Below are 21,815 nucleotides of genomic sequence, written 5' to 3' on the forward strand. Positions count from 1 at the left end.
CTTTCTCCTTTTGTACCTTTCATATTTTGTACTATGTGCACCTGTTACCTATGCCCCAAATACTTTATTGTAAACAGAATGTAAGTGGCTCATCCCATTGCCTCCTGCCTTTACAGAGGTGGCCTCGGGGCGGGGGGGGGGGCCCTACCACAGACTGGCTGGGTGCTACTCAGAATCTCAGCCGTGTTGGCAGGGGTGGGTAGGTAAGGGATGTGGTCTCCAGGGTGCCGGATGTGGCGGGAAGGGCTGTAAGGAGTTGTGGAAGTAGAAGGGATACTGGGACAAGTTTAAATAGCACCACTGAGAAAACCTCCAGACAAATCCAGAATAAGGATGGTCCACGAGACAACTGATTTGGACTCTCAAGGGAGAGACTCACGAGAAGCAAAAACTGGTAGTGGAAGTGGAGATGCTGTCCCAGATTGAGAGGTTAATGAGATATTACAGCCAAAAGGAGGATGTGGACTTTGACTGGATCCTGATTGCTGACACTCTTGGGAAAACTGGGTTTGTGTAGGATATGATGTGATATCTGGCAGTTTTCCTAGGTGTGATAATGGTGTTGAAATTGTGTTAGAGAAGTCTGAGTATAAAGTATAATACAGCAGTTAGAATTAAAGCATTGTGATGATTACAACCTACTTTTTTTAAAAAAAGCTCCTTTATTTGAAAGTCAGACACACACACACACACACACACAGATTTTCCATTTGCTAATTCACTCCTCAAAAGCCTGCAAACAGCCAAGGCTGGGCCAGACAGAAGCAAGGAATCTGACGCTCCCACGTGTGTGGCTATCACCTGATGTCTCCCGTGGTACGCACCAGCAGGAAGCTGGGTCAGAAGCAGAGGTGCCAGGATTCGAACTGGCACTGTGAAACAGGACACAGGCATCCAAACTGGGGTGCGTGTGTGTATGGGGGGGAATGTGCTGTGACACAACACTGTCCGATTATAATTTACTTTTAAATGAAAGAACATATACATATGAGGGGACTTTAAAAAGTTCATGGAAAAATAGAATCTACCAACCATATTGACTCTGCTAAAAACTAATCAAAATTTTGAAAAAATGAGTTTTAAAAAGGTCATGGAAAATAGAATTAAAAATAATTATTTCTGTGCAATAGCGAAGACTGGACAAATAGGCATCCTTGCATAACTCCACCGAGTGAGGTGCAAGGGAGTCTCAGCACTCTGTGATCATCACACTGCCTCTCCCTGGAGGCACGGGAATGGCTCTTGGAACTCCTGGGAGCTGGGCCACCATCTGCCCGCTTCTTATGCTTTGTGCAGTCCTGGGGGTTGTGTCAGCCTGCAGCATCCACTGCCTAAAGCAGCCCTTTCCTTCCGGTACTGGGCTTTCTTCTGTAGTAATCAGTCCTTTAACTCATGGGGTTGTTTTCTGGGGCCAGCACTGTGGCACAGCAGGTTAAGCTGCTGCTTGCAACACCAGCATCCCATATGAGTGCTGGTTTGAGTCCCGGCTGCTCCACTTCTGATCCTGCTCCCTGCTAATGCACCTGAAAAAGCAGCAGAGGATGGTCCAAGTGCCTGGGTCCCTGCACTCATGTGGGAGACCTGGATAGCATTCCAGGTTTCTGGCTTCAGCCTGGCCTGGCCTGGCCCAGCCTCAGCTGTTGCAGGTGTTGGGCAAATGAACCAGTGGATGAAGATCTCTTTCTCTCTCTCTCCCTGTTTCTGTAAATCTGCCTGTCAAATAAACAACTAAAAACAATCCATATGGTACTGTATTCTAATTATTTGAGCAGGTAAAACAAACAGGGTCACGTGCTCTGTGCTATCAGCAAATGAGCAGGGAGGATGGACAGTGTCACCTGTTCTGCCCGGATGTCAGGCTGATGTCAGGCTGACTCCTGGGTAGATGTGGTCAAGGTGGCCTCCCATCATTCTCATTCATACCATTACCTTGAACTTTTCCTCATAGTTCTCGAAGGCTTCCATGACCATACACACAGCCTCCATGGACCGCTCGAGCCGGCCGTCCACCCCGTTGAAGCGATACATGCTGCCAGATACGTCCACCACCAGCCGTAGACGTTTGGGTTTCTGTTGCGGGCTGCCCAGCTGATGGAGGGAGGGAGGGGGAGAGCGGATGATAGAAAAGCCGTGAACCAGAAAATCAATGGCTGCTGGCCTGTGAGATCAGCTGGAAGCTGGGCACTGAACAGGGCTGTCCTGGCAGGTGCAAAGGCAATGGGCTGGACTTCAGCGAAGGGAATGCCAGGCTCCTGTTAGTAGTCAGGGCCGTGTGGAAAACACCTTCCTTTGGAATACAGTCCTGTCAAGGCCCAATCTAGTCTAGTGAAGTTGACTTATGGAGGCTGATATTTTTAAAAAAAATATGATACCTTTAAAACGATAATCTGGCAAGACAGAACCCCAGCATGTCATTTTCATTTCATGCCTCGGAGTCACTATCTCCAGCAAGAGAGTGGGCATCATTTTGGAGGGAAGCTCACACCGACACTGACGTCACTGGTACCTGCTGTGCAGTGATGGCTACACAGAAGCCCCAAGAAACATCAGATCCCTGAAACTAGGGCACAGGAGAGAGGTTCTGGCAGAGAACCGAAGGAAACTGTTTTCGAACGCCTCTGTCTTTGGTAAACTTCCGGTGCTGCCTTCCTTCCAGTTGCTGCACTGTTGCCTCTCTCTGCTCAGCAGTTCAAAGCAAGGACGCGGTAGGTAACTGCTGTCCAGCAACAACTGTCAGTTAAAAGGCGAGACACACGAGACCCAGTTTGATTTTCAACTCACACCTGCCAATCTGCAGAATTTAGAGACGTCTGTCACTTTTGTTGACCAAAAATAAAAAAATTAAATCTAGATTATTCTGTTGTTATAGACTTGCTGAAATAAAATTAATGAGGCAAGTTAGCAATTTGAAGAAAATATTGTGGGTATTAGAATAATGATTTGAGGCAAATGTAATGTCCTTTAAAAAACGGATTGAATCTGTCCAAATTAAGATCACTGTCACACATGCTTCCATGACTATTCACAATTTCAGATGTACCCAAACACATGTGCTGACCACAATGAGTCAGTAAGGCAGGCAGCTGACTCATCCCCATGCCACAGACAGAAGAACACTCCAAATCACCACCAGAGCCTCCCGGTGTAAATATTTACATGGACTGGCTCTCCCTGCCCTGCCAGTCGCCAGCCCCCAGCTCTCAGGCCGCTCAGCAATGCCGGAAATCACAGAGCTCTTCTGCAGACTCAATACTTCACTGTGCTGCCAGTAACCTGACACACTACAATTCGAGTTATTTAAGGGAAGGTCTCCTGTTTTCTAGAATTTTCCTCAGTGATGTGATGGGCATAGATCTTTCCAGTAATAGAACAGCAGAAAACACCCAGATTTCTCTACTACTTGCGCCTGAAGAGTTCCCTGGGCTTAGCAGACATACTGAGGGTCTTCAGGTTCCCCTCCAGGGCACCTCTCGGTCCTAGGAGCTGCCCTCCATGCCTGCATCAGCCGCTTCTTGGCTGCTGACTCCCAATGGCAGATCTGAGGGTGAGGCTGGGTAAGTGTTCATGCTGCTCCTTCTCTGCTGTCGCCGTGGGCCGGCTCCTCCTCCACCAAGGCCACAGATTTCTCAGATTCCCTTCTCTGGGTTCCTGCCATTGTTCTCTCGCTCTGGCCTGTTACCCCTAGGGGTGGGATTAGATCCCGGCTGTTGCTAGCTCCGACTTACTGTCTCATTTGGATTTTCCTAAGCCTCACCCTTCGATTTAGCTACAGTCTTTGTATTAACTGTTCTTTAGATTGCCCAACTTAAGCATTCCTTATGTTTCCTTGCTTGGGCTTTGATTTGTATCCTAAATAATCTAAGGTTTACGTTTCACCTTGCTCGTTTTTTCTTTTTTTAAATACGGTGCTTCCCATATTCAAGGTTTATGGTGTTTTGCATACCTCAAGAAAGCAAGTTTCTGTAAGGAGGGCTGAACTATGCACATACGAGGCCGGTGTTCGCTGGACTTACCTGTGGCTCCAGATCACCCCGGCGTTTGTAGATGGCTTTCTCTCCAGTCAGCCCATCAATGATCTTGGCGTCATCTAGTTCTCCAGTAGCTTGGTGTCTCAGCCACTGTCGCTCTTTCCCTTTAGCCTATAATGACACACAAATAACCCTGAATTTCAATGACTTCTGCAGGGTCTCTGATACACTTTGTGCATCAATAACAGGAAACGCGGCATCTTTTCAGTAAGTGAGGTCCTGTGTGAACACGGTAGAACGAATGGAAAGGTGTCTGTACTGCTGACAGAGAAACGTGTTTTGTGCGGATTTTGACATGTTTAATTGTCTTAACATATGGAACAACAAAATGAGCTGACTCAAAGTGCATAAGAGCAGGAAGACAGCATGCAAATGAACCCCTGGAGAAATGCTCGCTACCTAGAAATGTAATGGTGACGCATTTCTTAGGGATTTTCTCTCCTAGTGCTTCTAGAAAATTTATAAGGTAACAAAATCATCAGTTTGAACTTGTTAACATTGTCTGCAAACCCAGAGAAAATGATATCTTCAGAAATTTTCCTTGTGGAGAAGAAATTTTAGTTTAAGTTCTCTGTGACTTGGAATGCAGATGGAAATGGCTAAAAACAATAGTAGGTGAACATTTTATACGGCACACATCTCTGATTTTTTCTTTCTTTTTTTTAATTGAGAGGCAGAGTTACAGACAGAGAGAGGGAGAAACAGAGAAAGAAGTCTTCCATCTGCTGGTTCATTCCCCAAACGGCTGCAGCAGTTGAAGCTGGGCTGATCTGAAGCCAGGAGGGTCCTCTAGGTCTCCCGTGTGGGTACAGGGGTCCGAGCACTCTAGCCATCTTCCACTGCTTTCCTGTGCTATCAGCAGGGAGATGGATCAGAAGTGGAGCAGTTGGGACTCAAACTGACACCATATAGGATGCCGACACCGTGGGCAGTTGCTTAACTCACTATGCCATAGCACCCATCCCAATCTCTGATTTTCTACATTCAAAAATCTTCTGAGTTACTTTTCTAAAGGTAATTCCATAAGATACTTTGCCACAATAACTTCTGCCAGGTGGCTAAGACAGTGGTAAATGGTAAACAACCTTCCTAGTCAAGGCAACTCTTTATATTATAACTGATAACTGTATTTATATTATGAATAAAAAGTTGCAAGAATAGTTAAAATACTTCTATGCATACAAATTAGATAGTGGTTAAAAAAAATCATGTGTTCTGGAGTCACACAGCCTGGCTCCAATCATCCCTTCATGACTGCCAAATATTTGATCAAGGTAAAATAATCACTCTGTTTGCAGTCTCCTTTAAGCGAGGAAACACTAGTATCTACTTGGGTGAGTTGTTGTGATGATTAAATGAGCTAGCACGTGGAATCAGGTAAGAAGGAGCTGGGCAATCTCTGTGAGCTGGCGCTGCTACTATGAGCAGTGGGTGAAGCAAATATTATGGACAATGAAGTCCACATTGACTTCAGCATACTTCCATCACTGTGTACTGTCTGACTGCATTGTCACTGAAAATACAGAGCCATGTGGCAGGCATTGGGTGCCTGTTTTGGGAGCAGAGCAACCATTACACAAAGAAACTCTATATGCTCCAATTCTGGGCATTACTATATATATAGTTTCTGTGTCTTTCATACCCTTGCTGTGAACTGGTACAAAATTACCAAGACTGGGTAAAAATATAATGATGTGAACGTGAAATCGAGAGAAGGAAATCCCTAATTGAGTAGCATAAAGGTATCAGTTTGGGCGGGCAGTTGATTCCAGAACTTCCGGGCTTGTGTTCTTTGGGAGTCTGTTCTTGGCAAGAGCCCCAGGATCTCACAGGAAGATGGGGCAAACTGTCGCACCGCTGTCACATAAACCTTGGTAAGATGCGCAGCACAGGTCTGGACACTTTTCACACTGGGGCATGGACCCCGCAGCCTGCATCCCACTGCACCCTGCTCAGGGGCCCTCTGCCACTCTAGTGGCTCAGACTTGGAGCGTAGCTCCTCTTTCCTGTCACTTCTGGTGGATAGGGCGAGGATTCCCCAGGCTTCCGGGAGAAACCAGGCTGGGAAATGTTACTGTGGTAATGCCGACACTCCACCCCTCTTGGAGAGGCCAAGCCCAAGAGCACTGGCTTCGAAAGCTTTCCTTGGAAGAGGACAGACGCTCACAGACAAGTCTAAACTGTGAAAAGAAGCACTGGAGAAAGTGAAGAGAACATGGTGGCAGTGATCAGTTGCCATCAAATCAGCATGAAAGACTCTTGAACTCCTTAGAGGAATGTGGGGTAAAAATTCCCATAAGATTATATGACATGTTACATAATAACACTGGGATCATTAAGCATTGATTTTCCAAGTTTCATAAATATATACACAAGGCAATGACCCTGAGGACGCCTACCCAATATCGCTAGCTACTGCACAGTTTTATTAATCAATGATGCTTTCGCTGGGGAAAGCTACAGATTTTTTTCACCATTGTGATAGGTATAGATGAAGTAATTTCTGTGATTTTTGATGCAGATGACAACATGGTAAAAAATAAATTTAAAATCCACCATTTAACAATCAAGGAAATATAAAATGCTAAAATTCTAATTATTAATTCTATTCTCCTTCCATATTTCAGTGTTTCTGAAAACAGAATATATTTATCATGAGGGCAAAAAATAAACCTTGTTAAGGTAACAGGCAGAGGGGTAAACTGTAACTTGTCTGTTCCAGCTGGAAGGACGTACATATGACCTTGGCTGAGCAGAGCAGGCATCATCTCATTATGATTTCCACTGATAATTGAGAATTGCTCAGTTAACTTTTAAAGGTCCTAATTATCATTTTAAATGGCTCTGAAACATTACTATAATATAACATTAGAATAATGAGCAAAGAAATGGAGTGTTAGTATACAAATACACTACAGGTGAAGCAAGGTTCTTCACTGCAGAAATGACTGCACTTGCACTAAGACCCACCACATTTCAATGTTCATAGACTATCATTAAAATGTCTGTACTAGGGGCCGGCGCTGTGGTGCAGCAGGTTAACGCCCTGGCCTGAAGCGCTGACATCCCATATGGGTGCCTGTTCGAGACCTGGCTGCTCCACTTCCGATCAAGCTCTCTGCTATGGCCTGGGAAAGCAGCAAGAAGATGGCCCAAGTCCTTGGGCCTCTGCACCCACGTGGGAGACCTGGAAGAAGCTCCTGGCTCCTGGCTTCTGATAGGCGCAGTTCTGGCTGTTGAGGCCAATTGGGGAGTGAACCACTGGATGGAAGACCTCTCTCTCTCTCTCTCTGCTTCTCCTCTCTCTGTGTGACTCTGACTTTCAAATAAATAAGTAAAATTTTAAAAAATAAGTCTGTACTACCCATGGTGATGTACAGGTGCAAGGCAATCCTCACCAAAATACCAATGGCATTCTTCACAGGGATAGAACAAGATCCTAAAATTCATGCGGAATCACAAAGATCCCAAGTAGCCAAAAAAGAAAATCTTGATCAAGAAAGAACTAACCTGGAGGCATCACAATATCTTACCTCAAAACACATTACAAAACTAAAATAACATGGTGCTGGCATCAAAACCGACACACAGACCAACAGGATAGAATAGAAAGCCCCAAATCAGACCTGTGTACAGCCAGCTGATCTCTGACAAAGGTGTCAAAAACATGCCCTGAAAAAGGGACAAGTTCTTAATAAATAGTGCTGGGAAAAATACATCCAAAGGAAGTGAAATCAGGACCTCACAGAGATAGCTCCATGTTGATGTTCACTACAACAGCTGAGGTATGGAATCAGCTGAGGTGTCCTTTGACTGGTGAGAGTGGTATAAACGCACAAAGGAATATTACTGTCATATTATTAACACATTATTAATATTAATATCATTAAAAATCTTGTCATTTGTGACTACATAGATGAACTAGAGGGCATTATGTTACACAAAGTAAACCAGACACAGACAGGCAAATACTATATGCTCTCACTCATATGTGGAAATGAAGAGATGGTTTAGTGAGAGTTAGAATACTGGTCACTGGAGGCTTAGAAGGGTAGGAGGAAGGGGGAGCAGAGAGAGGTCCCATACGCACCAACGTACAGTTAGAAGGAAGAAGTACATGGGGCTGGCGCTGTGGCTCACTTGGTTAATCCTCCGCCTGAGGCACCGACATCCCATATGGGCGCCGGGTTCTAGTCCTGGTTGCTCCTCTTCCAGTCCAGCTCTCTGCTGTGGCCCGGGAGTGCAGTGGAGGATGGCCCAAGTGCTTGGGCCCTGCACTCACATGGGAGACCAGGAGAAGCACCTGGCTCCTGGCTTCGGATCGGCGCAGCGCGCCAGCCACAGTGGCCATTTGGGGAGTGAACCAATGGAAGGAAGACCTTTCTCTCTGTCTCTCTCTCCCATTGTCTATAACTCTACCTATCAAATTAAAAAAAAGAAGAAGAAGGAAGAAGTACTGTTGCCAGACAGCACCATACGGGCTGCAGTTTGCAATAATGCGTTATACATTTTATAAAGAGTTGCAGCAGTAGAGTTCCAAAGTGCCCATCACGGAGAAATGACAAATTTTTAAGGAGCTGGAAATGCTAATTACCCTGATCTACTTTTATACGTGATCTACTTTGTATTGAATTACTATACTGTACCCCCTGAATGCGTAAAGTTTAAAAAAGAACTCCTGAAAAAGAAGAAAAGTTTCCTGCAAAGCAGTATGCCTTCTTACGCTGACAGGGCCTTCAGACACACACACACAGGCCTCCCTAGAAAGGTAACAGTGAGAGAAAATTGGGCACACGTTTGTTAGGAGGACATACACATAAAGGATTATACGCTGCAGGCCAGGCCTTGCAATTCAAGAGGAGAAACCTTCACATTTCACAAAGTAGGTCACAACGCTTAAAACTAGGAGCTGGGGTAACTAATTCATGTGTAGTGAATCACTATGGCTCAGGCACTGTACGCCACTCAATAAGTATGAAAAAAGCTGCTAAATGTCCAGTGATGTGCGATTCAGTTAAGTACAACATGTAACTCTGTTTAACCAAATAAGAAATGGAGAGAATATCGCACTTTTTGATAGAGGACTAGAAATTGGGGCAGGCACTGTGGCACAGCAGGTTAAGCTGACATTAGGGACGCCAATATCCCATAACAGAATGCCCTGGTGTGAGCACTGCCTCCATTTCTGTTCCAGCTTCCCGCCAATACGCTGGGAGGCAGCAGATGATGGTCCAGGTGCTTGGTTTCCTGCTTCAGCCTGGGTTTAGCCCTGGCTGTCACAGGTATGTGGGGAGTAACCCAGTAGATGGAAGATCTGTCACTCTGCCTTTTAGACAGCCAGGTAGATAGAGTGTCAGATAAGTAAATAAATATTTTGACAAAAAAAAAAAAAAAAAAAGACTGGAAGTTATACTGTTACTCCTAAAGGAATCGTAGAGGCCCAGATCATAAACATGGGTTGGTACAGCCGGAATCAAGGAATCTATCATTCTCTAGCTCATTAACCTGTGTAAATTTCTTCACATTTATCACCATTTATAAATGCTTTATTTGTCCCTTTGTCTCAGAAAATAAGGGTCATGGGAGACAAGCCCGTATTTTCTTTGTTCATTGTTGTAACCTCAGCATCCAGAGCAATGCTTGATACGTGGTAGGTGTTCAGTGAAGTACTTGTTAAATGCTTACTGTAAAATGTTAAGTGATTATGATACAAAAGCAGGTACATATATTATCTCAATGTATATGTACGTGTATTGCATGTACATTATATATATGCAAAGAAAAATATGTGGAAAGAAACAAACCAATGTATTAATAGTGATGGCTATTTTTGGGCTGTGAGATTATAGGTGACATTATTTTCCTCTCAATTTTTAAAAAATCTTTATTTATTCATTTGAAAGACAAAGTTACAGAGAGAGGAAGCGACAGAGATATCTTCAATCTGCTGGTTCACCCCCCATATTGCTGCAATGGCCAGGGCTGGGCCAGACCAAATCCAGGAGCCAGGAGCTTCATCTGGGTCTCCCATGTGGGTGCAGCCATCTTCCACTGTTTTCCCAGGCACATTAGCAGGGAGCTGGACTGGAAGTGGAGCAGCTGGGACTTGAACCAGTGCCCATATGAGATGCCAGCATCACAGGTGAGCCCCATTCTTTTAATTTTTGTGTTTTTGAATTTTCATACAATGAACTTGTGACTTTTACAATTCAAAATAAATAAAAATAAGTTATTTATTTCCCACAAGAATTTAAAAAATAATTTAATGAAATATACCTTTGAGTCTATCTGGCAGGTTATGGAGAGCAGGGCTTCTCAAAGCTTAGTGTGTATATAAATAACAATGTAGTTTCTGATTCCGGGTGGGGTCTAAGAACAAGCTTTAATGTGATGCAAATATTTGCTAGCCCAAGAGTCTTACATTAGGAGCAAAGATCTAGAGAATTATTGCAGACCATAAATAGTCTTTGAAAAATGACGATAAATGCCGGCGCTGCGGCTCACTAGGCTAATCCTCCGCCTAGCGGCGCCGGCACACCGGGTTCTAGTCCCGGTTGGGGCGCCGGATTCTGTCCCGGCTGCCCCTCTTCCAGGCCAGCTCTCTGCTGTGGCCCGGGAGTGCAGTGGAGGATGGCCCAGGTGCTTGGGCCCTGCACCCCATGGGAGACCAGGAAAAGCACCTGGCTCCTGGCTCCTGCCATCGGATCAGCGCGGTGCGCCGGCCACAGTGCACCGGCCGCGGCAGCCATTGGAGGGTGAACCAACGGCAAAGGAAGACCTTTCTCTCTGTCTCTCTCTCGCTATCCACTCTGCCTGTCAAAAAAAAAAAAAAAAAAAAAAAAAGACGATAAATGAGGGTATTTCAAGAAGTTTGTGGAAAATGTAGTATGCACTAAACTTCATCTTACTTAGAAATCTATCAAAAGAATGAGAAGGCAAGACATAGACTAGAAGAAAATATTTGCAAAAGATATGTCTGATAAAGGACTCTCACTCAAAACACACAAAGAACTCTCAAAACCCAACATTAAGAAAATGATCAAGAAACGGGCAACAGACTTGAGTGGACACCTCATTAGAGAAGATACCCAGATGGCAAACAAACATCTGAACAGACGTTCCACATCACATGTCCTCACAGAACTGCACATTATGAGATATCACCACACACCTATTAGAATGGCCAAAATTCAAAATACTGACAACACCAAATGCTGGTGAAGATGTGGAGCAACAGGAAGTCTAATAGCTTCTGAGATCACAAAATCCTAAAGCCACTTGGGAAGACAGTTTGGCAGCTTCTCACCAAAACATACCCTTACCAGGGAATCCAGCAATTACATTCCTTAGTAATCACCTAAATGAGTTGAAAATTTACGTCTATGCAAAAAATCTATACATGATGTATACAGTAGTTTTATTCATAATTGCCAAAATATGGAAGCAACCAGGATGTCCTACAGTAAATGAAAGAATAAACACACTGTGCTACACCTACATGGTGTTTTATTATTTAATGTTAAAAAGAAATGAACTAGGGGCTGGTACTGTGGCGTAGCAGGTAAAGCCAGTGGCAGTGCCGGCATCCCACATGGGCACCAGGTTGAGTCCCGGCTGCTCCACTTCCAATCCAGCTCTCTGCTATGGCCTGAGAAAAGCAGCAGAAGATGGCCCAGGTCCTTGGGCCCTTGCACCCACATGGGAGACCTGGCTCCTGGCTTCAGCTCAGTTCAGCTCTGGTGGTTGCAGCCATTTGGGGAGTGAACCAGTGGATGGAAGACCTGTCTCCCTCTCCCTCTTCCCCACCCCCCCTCTCTGGCTCTAACTCACTCTGTAACTCTTTCAAGTAAATAAAAAACAAATCTTAAAAAAATGTTTATTTTTCCCTTAGAATATTCTATGAGCTGTCTCTGGATCTGCCATCACATAAGAATCCAGGGATTTTATGTCTGAATCTTCTCATACTGGTGTTGCTTCCGTGTCCATAATGATTTTGCCTCCCTTAAAGAATCCCTCAGCTTAAACACTCCTTCTATTATGTATGCCAATAAAGTAAACCTTGTACTGAGAGTGTGGGAGAGGGATAAGCGCTTTCCAAAAAGTTTTTTTAAAATTTAATTATAATATGCATATGACAAAGTGGGTAAATCTTAAGTGCAGATCTCAATAAATGGTTACAAAGAGTCCATATTTTTTAACTTCCCATACCTCTGAAACCTCCCAGGGCCCTGTTCTGAACTTGACCTTCCTCCTGCCAGAGGTAACCCCTATTCTGACCCCTGTTTCCATGGATTAAGTCTGCCCGGTTTTGATCTTGATAAAAATGGACACACATGGCAGCTACTCTTGTTTCTGCCGTCTCTGTCTCAATACTTCCCTTGTGAGTTTCCCATGTTGGTGTGCGTAGGCGGTAGTCAACTTGTAATGCCTTGATCGATTTAGAATTTTTTACTTTACAGTAGTGGGAGAGTGTCACCCATTCGGTAGAAACCATGTCGGATTTTGAATTTTGATCTGAGATGCTAGGCGGCGGCAGCAGCCGCAGCTGCCAGTCAGCCTCGCAGTCCTGGAGGGGCACCGAGACCCTGTATGTGCTGTGGGGCTGAGCTAGGATGCTTGGCAGGTTAGACGTACTGAATGCATTTCCCACGTTGGGCTTATCAGCATGGAACCCCATCATCAGTCACGCAGCATCTGTACTGCCATCTCCTGTGTGACCTTGACAGTGTTCCGCTGTACGGCTCTGTCCCAATTCATCCATTCTCCAACTGCTGCTTCCTGTGTGGCGCTATTATGGGTAATGCCATCATTGACATCCCTGGACACGTCTTCTGCAGCAGGTATGTGCTCCTTTGTGTTGGATGGAAACCCTGAGTCACAGAATGTGGATATTCCAGCTCCAGCAGATATTGTGAAGCAGTTTTCCTGCGTGGTTTTCCCGTTTTCTATTCCCATGAGCAGTTCACGAGGATTGTTTGCTTATGTCCTCACCAACAATTGAGAATGACAGCTAAAAAATTGTTTTTCAGTCATTCTTGTGGGGTAAACTCTCTTTCTTTCTTTTTAATTGCAGATAAAGGAATTACTTTGGATACTGCTGCCATTGATATTTTCAGGAATAAGAACCAGTCGTTGTTGAAAGTGAGAGCATGTTTCAGCCACTGACCCACTGGGCACAGCCACTCTAATCACAGTAGTTCTGCTCATTGGTTTTTAACTCCATAACTCCCAGGTAAGTTTGGGCAGAAGATATGTTCCCTCCTCTAGCCAGCCCACTGGTACTTGCTAACTCAAAACAGGAAGAGGCCAGTCTGTCCAAATGTATGCTCTTGGGGACAGTAGGCTGGGAGCTCTTTAAAAAGTCCCTGCAGGCTGAATCAGAACATTTACACACAAGCTTCCATGTTCTATGGGACTAATTCAGACTCTTCTTGAACTAGTCAGTTCCTACTGTATTTAAATGTATGCTTTAATTTATACCAAAGGGCCAAAGATGTTCTTTACTGTATGTCCTACTGCACAAAGTATACTTCTAAGTATGTCCAGCAGTTTTGTATGAGACAGTATATTCATACTAATGTGAACTCATATATAAAGCTAGGTTGCACTAGCAAAAAGGCTGTTATACAGACTTTCTACAAAAGAAGTAGAATTTTACTGCTTGTATGCAAAGAACAATTAGACTAACTGAAATGCTCAGGGGATGATGTATTCTGATTCACTTATTTTCTGGGAAATACTTGTAGTTGGTTAACCAGAAAGTACACACACACCCACAGACACATAGCACTGAGGGCTTTAGAATGAGTAAACTTGACAAAAACCACTTATCTTGTGGTTTGTGACACTCTCCTATGATTTTTAGCACTGAAAGCATTGTGATTAATCTTAAGTCTCCACTTAATTGGGTTACGTTTAATCAAGATTTCCTTCACCTAAAAATTCTATAATCAAGCTAATTTTCTGTTTCTTCAGAATTTATTTAATGAAGATATTAGGAAGAATAGACTTAAATAACTACTTTTGTACACAGTATGTATATTCTACAGAATGAAGTGTATAGAAGTTATCAAATACTTGTTGGGTGGAAGAGTGATTACAGATGGCTGCTTGAGGATACATAGGGCATAGTCATTCTCTTATTTAACCTTAGTGCCCATTATTTTTATTGTGCATGCTCAACCAACATATATTTTTACGACAATTATTTATACCATTTGAAAAAAAAGACTTGCTGATTAAGAAAAATTTTTGTATAGCATTTATAAAATAAATAAAATTGTTTACTCTGTAGTTCTCAATATTTTGACATTATAGTTAAAATACTTTACAATATATCTGTTAAGTTCTTAGGAGCTCTAAACAGTGAAAGAGTATTTCAGAGAAAAGAGAAGATATGCATCTTCGTATTCTAAGGAATTCCCTATTATTTGTGTTACATCTCTTTGTAAGGTACTTACATGTACTTAGCAAAGATGATTCTCCTTGGAACCTTAACCTTGGATGATGTTGTGGAACTAAATCGTTACTTTGTGTGAGTATTTATCATCCTTTTATATTCAGTTTTTACAAATAAAAACAATTTCAGGTCTTTCCTTCAAGAATTAAACATTTTGGGGGCAGATGTTTGATGCAGAGATACTGCTCAGGGCGCTCACATGCCACATGGGAATGTCTGGATTTGAGTCCTGGCTTTTCCAGCTTCCCGCTAATGCCCACTCTGAGAGGAAGCAGGTGATGGCTCAAGTACCCAAAAGGGTGACCCAGTTCTTGGCTCCTGGCTTCACCCTGGCCCAGTCTTGGCTGTTGTGGGCATTTGGGGGATGAGCTAACAGATCTAAGAACTCTCATGGCCCATCTGTAGTGCCTGACTGTGTCTGTCTCCCTTTCAAATAAAGATTTAAAAAATTAAAAGAATTAAATATTTTATGCTTCGATGAAGCTGGGAACCACCCACACAGGTGCATATATGTAACTGTCATCTTAACAAGTTCAGAACCCTGGATTCCATGCCTAGGATCCTCCCCAGCACAGTAAAAGTCAGGGGGTAACCTCACTCTTCAGCTTTTCAGGCCACACACCCAAGAGCTGCCTGCGACTCCCGCTTCCCCACACCTAATCCACTGGCGCCTCCTCCCAGCGCCTGGCAGCAGCTGGCACTCTCCTTCCATCCCTAAGCCCATCCTCAGCCCGCACTGCCCTCACCTGCACCGCGGCACATCCTTCTAGCTGCTCTCCTGAACTGCCACCTCACCTCTGGCACTGCCTTTCCCACATAGCAGCCTCTAAAAATATGCTGTAATTCACAAGAAATACATCTTAAAAAAAAAACACAGCCTAACTGTAAGTCTTTAAAAAACATCTGATTGAACTTGGACTTCTCTAATCATTTCAGGAATGAGAGGGTCTTTGCCTTGCCCATAGTGAACATGAAGTATGGTGATTTATAGCTCTCTATTCCTCTTCTATACCAGCTTAATTAATCCAACCAACAGAATTAACTAAAAATCTCCTGGGTATTTACTTTTAAAATAATGTGAGCATTTAGGTCCTATTATTACTAAATCAATAATTTTCAATAGGGGTATTTTAAAAGGAATTATTCTTGATATTGAACTTTCTTCCTGAACTTGCTGGTCACAATTATGTAGACCTGATTCTGTGTTTATTGGTACCAGTGTTCTCGGCTTGTCTTTTAGGACCACAAAATTCCCACTCTGATGGGATTCTGATGCTCTCTTAACTGGCTGGAACGTTTACACATACGAGTATGTATATGTATGCAAGTGTGTCTCTGAGTGTGTATACTCATTTATTTCAAAGTTACTCCCAAAGAGCTCTTTAAGTGACACATTTTAAGTCTCTGCAGATCTGAAGATGTCTTCCTTCACCTTCATACTTAGGCTGAGTGTGGAATTCTTGGACCCCATCCTTCTCCAAAATCGTGCAGGCATTCTTCTATCTTTGGCATCCAGTGTTTCAGGGACAGCTAATGCATCATTTTCAGTTCTCGGATGGTAGCACGTTTTCGTCTTCTCATACGGTTTTAGGATATTTTCTTTATTTTTGAAACATTAAAGCTCCATGAAGTGTGGCAAGGTGCTTATCTCTTCGGTACTTTTGCCTGGCATTCAGTTTAGTTCTTTGGATCCACACTTAGGCTTTTTCTTAGCTCAGTACAGCTTTGTTTTTACTTTGCTTATTGCTTATGTGCCCTCTTTGGCGTTGTCCACTCTGGGAATAGCCTTTGTTCACGCAGCACATGGTAAGTGAGCATTTACACGTGCCAAGTGCTGCTCTGCTTACTGGGATGGCCCACGGCCCCGCGTGTGGGCTAGCCGCTCTGCTTCAATGCGTCACCTTCCTTATGGTTTTTACCTCTCTATATCCTTGGTAGTCTGGGAAAACTTTTCACATTTTTCACTCACATTAGTTTGTAGGCTTACAACCAAAGTTGAGTTATTCTTTCTTCTTGTAATGCAGATTCAAACTTTGCCATTGCATTTCTGGTTTTCTCATCATCTTTCCTTCTGTCATTCAACTCCCTAATTATTTCTGCTTGCTTCTTAGCCAGATCCTTTTAAATCCATGTCTTCTTTCGCATGCCTTGAGTTTCTTTGAATTTTGAGGACACAAAGCAGCTGTTTTCTACAAATCTTAGGTTTCCTGCAGAAAATCTTTTATCCCAGTTACACAGTCTTGTTTTGCATCTTGAATGCTTGTTACTTGGCCTCAGTGCAGAATCTTTCTGCAGATCCCCAGCTATTTCCTTCTTGATGTCCTTTTTCTCAAATGGTGAGATGCTGATGGAAAACTTCAGTGACAGATGGGTGGCTCCTCCTCGGTTCCATTTACTCGCCACTTGGTTACTATGAAACTTTCCCTGAGGATTTAAAACTGGCGTTAGGCTGTCGCACTAAAGCTATCCTAGCAGCTCAGGAACTCTGCAGGGGAGGAGCTGGAACTGTGGAGAGTCCTAGCATGAGGACTCCGTCTCCACATCATTTCATATTTTGCTTGGAGAAGCCATTGCAATGCGGCTAGCTTTTGGCATTTGGCTCTTGTTGGATCTTACTCTTTGGGCCAAGTTCAAGCTGGGGCTGAGCTGGCCCCTCTCCCGGAACTATTCCCCCTTCCAGCTTTCTGCTTGTTGTAGCCACTGCGTGAAACCTAGACCTCTCCTCCCCGCTCCTCACCAGCACTGCTGCTGCTTGGCAGTGACAGCATGGAAGTCACTGCATCTGCACCTCACAGGCTCCCAGACTCCCTCCCTTCCCCTGGCTCTCCCGGCAAGGGCTGTTAATGAGATTTCATTATGTCTTATTCGCTTACTTGCCGGTAGTGCTATGTCTCAGGAAGGTTTTTGAGTTTTCCTTGGTAGGGATCCTGTGACACTATATTTAGCAAAACTGAAACTTTCTCAGATGTCACTAGCACCCGTCCCTGATTTCTGCTGTCATGGAGGTTTCTCACTGTATATAGCTTTTTACTAATTTATTGGTCTTCTGGGCAAAGACCAAGTGAGATGCCCCAGTTGTGCAGCCTGAAAGTTAGCACTGTTTTCCTAGGCTGTTCCTCTCATGGCCACGGACATCACGTGCTGAAAGATAAGGCATTGGGTGCTGAGAAAGAGTAGCTAGCACTTTGCTGCTCTGCCTGAAATGCACCAGCTCCCAAATGGTGGCTGTCTTCACCCTCCCCTCCCTTTCTTCCAGACTCTTGCCTTAGGCAACCCACCTCTCTTGGCTTGAGCTGCCTCCTATACAGATGACCATAAAAAATACAGACACAAATAGAAATATAGATCTGTAACCCTGTCTGGTTCCAACCTTGCTCCTGAACTCCAGATTTACATTGTAAAAATTTCAAATATCATGCTTGCCATTTTTATATTAGGTGTCCCAGTGGTGAAAGAACATGCCACCATCCAAAGCAAACATCTGCTTAGTTCTCAAGTTCTCTAGGCCTTGAAACCTCCCCAGCTTTTTTAGCCCACATTCAATTAGTCACCGTCTTCTTGTTCTACCTCCAAACTGCTTTGTGAATTTTTTCTGCTCCTTTTGTTTTCACTTCAAATACCCTGGTTCTTATCACTTCTCACCTGAACAAGTGAAATCGCTTTATGATTTCATTTCTGGCTTCCATCTCTCTCTCTCTCTCTCTCTCTCTCCTCTGAAACTTTCTCCTTCTGTTAGGTAGGAAGTCAGAAATGAGCTTATGTGTGTGTGACAAAGGCCAGGGAACTGACATCTAGGTCCAGCATCTGCATCTCAAAGTCATCCCATCCAGGTGACCTTCCAGGGGGTCCTGCTCCTTCTACCCGATAACCTTCCCTCCTCTAAGGCGGGGCAACACCAGCCAGGCTTCCCCTGTCTGATAACTTCAGGGGGAAAACTCAGAAAGGAATTTTTCGTATTTACATCCAACAAGACCTTTGTTCGGGAGAAGAAAGAGAGGGGGAGGGAAAGAAAGACCCATGCCCTTAAAAACCCCAGCCTAAATGCAAACTGTGCACTCTCTCTCAGGTGCTGCCTGGAGAGGTGCCCATCTGTTCTTATGGATGTCCCTACCCTAATACACTTTGCTATGTTGCTTTCCCCTGCTCTCTGTCTCACGCCTGAATTCTTTCTTGCGCAAAGACAAGGACCCTTTTGCTTCTCTGGTAACAATTCTTTCTGTTCTCTAAACCTGAGCGAAGTCGGCACTCAGAGTAAAGTCTCAGTCCTGCTTCTCAGTCTCCTGTCCTTGCTTGCGTTTCATGCTGGGTGTGACCCGACTGTGGCCTGCTCTCAGCTCATGCCTTGGATCCGCAGGATCACGCAGGATCATGGCTCCGTCTGGGATGTGCCCTCTGCAGGGGGCATGGTTTCCACGCTTCTCTGGTTCATGTTCCTGCGTCCTCCAAGACCTCAGCTCATGTACCCCTTCCTTCAGAATTCATCCTTGGATCTCTTCCTCCTGGAACTCTACTTCATTCATGGCCTCTCTCTCTAGGCAGACACTTAGCGTAGTAAACTGCACTGATCTGTCTACATGTCTGTCTTCTCTGTCCCTTCAGCCTGGAACCTTCTTAGTCCAGGGACAGCATCTTATCAGAAAGGCTAACATAGTTTAGGCTGGGAATGAAAATACTGATTGTAATCGGAACTGAGAAGAACGACATGTGTGCAGTACCGGCACACGTTACCACGCGTGGTGGCAGCACTTCCTGCTCCTCAGATATCTGCCCAGCAACCACGTGTCGGTGCGTGGGCCACGGGGCCTGCTCTGGAAAGTCACCTCAAATGATGGTTTGCTAGTTCCTGGCCAGACTTTGTGTCGGTCACCAAGCATCACCATGGTTACTGGGATGACACAGCAATCTCCAGACAGCTAGAAGATTTTAGTTAATTAGAGCCACAGAGGACTGGCAGAGGATGGCAACAAGGGGAGCAAATCAAAGCCTCCTTGCTCCACAAGGCTTTGTCCACTGTTGATCCCTTGGTATCTTTTTACCTACCCCCATCTCTCTAAATCGAGAACCGGATGGCCCACCTGAGGCTAATTGGCCTAAGCATTAAAAATAAAGATAAGGGAAGCAACTGGAAATGCTGTATTGGCATTTGGATAATGGTACAAGATGTTTTATTAGCGTATGTAAGAATTATACTTTTTTATGGATTGTACAGTTGGAAGAAGTTAACAGAGACCTAACAGATAACAGGAACCTGAGTTTTGGGCTCAGATGCAGGAATGTCTAGCCGCATAACCCAGGACAAGCTACACCATCTTTCTAATTTACATTTTTATTCTCTCATTTACAAGGTGGTGAGGAATATCTATATTTCGTAAGATTCCGAGAGCTGAAAATACGGACGTGTCTCAGTTTCTTTAGCTATCGAATGTAGGCAATCCCAGAGAATAAACAGCACAATGAGGGCCCGGCCTGTTTGCCAGGCTGCTGGCTGTCGGCTGGCTCAGTGACGGTGATGCTGAAGCCAGCCTTCCCGGGGAGAACGCGCCGTACTGTGCACTGTTTCACGTGGCTTACGCACATCACCCGAGTGAATCATCTCTGCTGTCCTGCTGTCTGTCATTCCCATTCTGGCTCCCCAGCGGGCACTTTCAGCCACTAAGTGATGATGATGGTGACGGCAATGTAAGGCACTTAGTAAAATGCTCAGCACAGGGAAAATGCTCAATAAATACCCACTAGTATCATGGTGCTGGTAATACTTTTTTTTTCCTTTTTTTTGACAGGCAGAGTTAGACAGTGAGAGAGAGAGAAACAGAGAGAAAGGTCTTCCTTCCATTGGTTCACTCCCCAAATGGCCACTGTGGCTGGCGCACTGTGCTGATCTGAAGCCAGGAACCAGGTTCCTCCCCCTGGTCTCCCATGCGGGTGCAGGGCCCAAGCACCCGGGCCATCCTCCACTGCCCTCCCAGGCCACAGCAGAGAGCTGGACTGGAGGAGGAGCAACCAGGACAGAACCAGCGCCCCAACCGGGACTAGAACCAGGAGTACTGGCGCCGCAGGCGGAGGATTAGCCTAATGAGCCATGGTGTGGGCCAGTGCTGGTAATATTAATAGTGATTTCTAGAGGTGGAAGTTCTATATCTATGTTCCATATTCATTCAAATATTAAATCACTTTTATCTCCTTCTGTGTATCTAAAAATTGTTTTCTAGTTTCTGGGGTTTTTGAAATATTTCCAAGGAAGAAGAGAACAAAAAGTTCCCTGTAATAAAGTTACTCTATTTGAAGATATTTATTAGTTTATTGAACGTAATTATTTAAGGATTTTAAAAAATTATATATTTTATTTATTTGAGAGGAAGAGTTGTCTTATTTGAGTTCCTTCTTTGAGGGCAGGGGCTGCATTATTTTCCTATCCCTAATTCTTGGTGTGCAGCAAGGACTTAAGAAATGAATGGAGGATTACATTATACTCATCTTTTAGTCTTAGTACAAGCACCATCTCCCATTCCCCTCACCTACTGTGAACCACTCACGTTAGTGCGTAGTTAACTACTGCCTCGCCCTGAAGCTCAGAGCTCACCAAGCAGCTGCCCATGCCCTGGCCCACTGAGTGACTATGGCTGAAATTTCAGTTGTTCACTGTCAGGTTGTTCAGACAGCTTATATAAAACCTTAAGTTTATATAAAACCTTACCCTACGTCATTGCATATAGACTTTTAAAAAATATTTCTTTATTCATTTATGTGAGAGGCCCAGCAATAGAGGAAGAAGGACACACACACACACACACACACACACACGGAGGGAGACAGAGAGAGAGAAAGAGAGAGAAAGAGAGAGAGAGAGAGGATATTCAATCTACTGGCTTACTCCCCAAACTTCCACAATAGCCATAGATGGGCCAGGCTGAAGCCAGGAGCCAGGACTTCAGCCTGGTGTCCCCCTGGCAGGGGCCCAGGCACTTGGGCTATTGACCACTGCTTTCCCAGGCACATTAGCAGGCGGCTGGATTGGAAGCAGGACTAGAACTGGTGCTCAGATACGGGATGCTGGCATAGTAAGCCATGGCTTAGCCCACTGTGCACAACACCAGCCCCCATATGACTTTTTTTTTAAGCAAATGACTTAATTCCTACATTCCTCAGATTTTGAAACTGGTCATCTAGTTAATCATTATAAAGAACTTTTCCCAATATTCTAATGCAGCTTAGAGGATTTCCCAGAGTTTTGGATTAAGGTAGTGGATTAAAACTGTGTCACAGGACTTCTAATTTCTAACTGGAAAAAAAATAAAACTTCCTTCAAAAGGACAGCTCCAAGCAGCAGC

The 21,815-nt window shown here is 44.3% G+C and overlaps 1 protein-coding gene across 2 annotated transcripts in view; it reads right to left on the bottom strand.

Moving 5' to 3' along the window:
* Positions 1 to 21,815, bottom strand: part of VWA8 (von Willebrand factor A domain containing 8) — a 407,445-nt gene that overhangs the window by 16,130 nt on the left and 369,500 nt on the right. For both annotated transcript variants that reach the window (XM_008260014.5, XM_051850641.3), the window contains 2 exons: positions 4,014 to 4,139; positions 1,930 to 2,088 (listed from right to left, as the gene is read on the bottom strand). In XM_008260014.5, the coding sequence (XP_008258236.3) occupies positions 1,930 to 2,088; positions 4,014 to 4,139 (285 nt within the window). The remainder of the gene's footprint in view (positions 1 to 1,929; positions 2,089 to 4,013; positions 4,140 to 21,815) is intronic.

The sequence above is a fragment of the Oryctolagus cuniculus genome, chromosome 9, assembly GCF_051225735.1.
Source record: "Oryctolagus cuniculus isolate XC-2025 breed Fujian yellow rabbit chromosome 9, ASM5122573v1, whole genome shotgun sequence".
NCBI lineage: Eukaryota > Metazoa > Chordata > Mammalia > Lagomorpha > Leporidae > Oryctolagus > Oryctolagus cuniculus.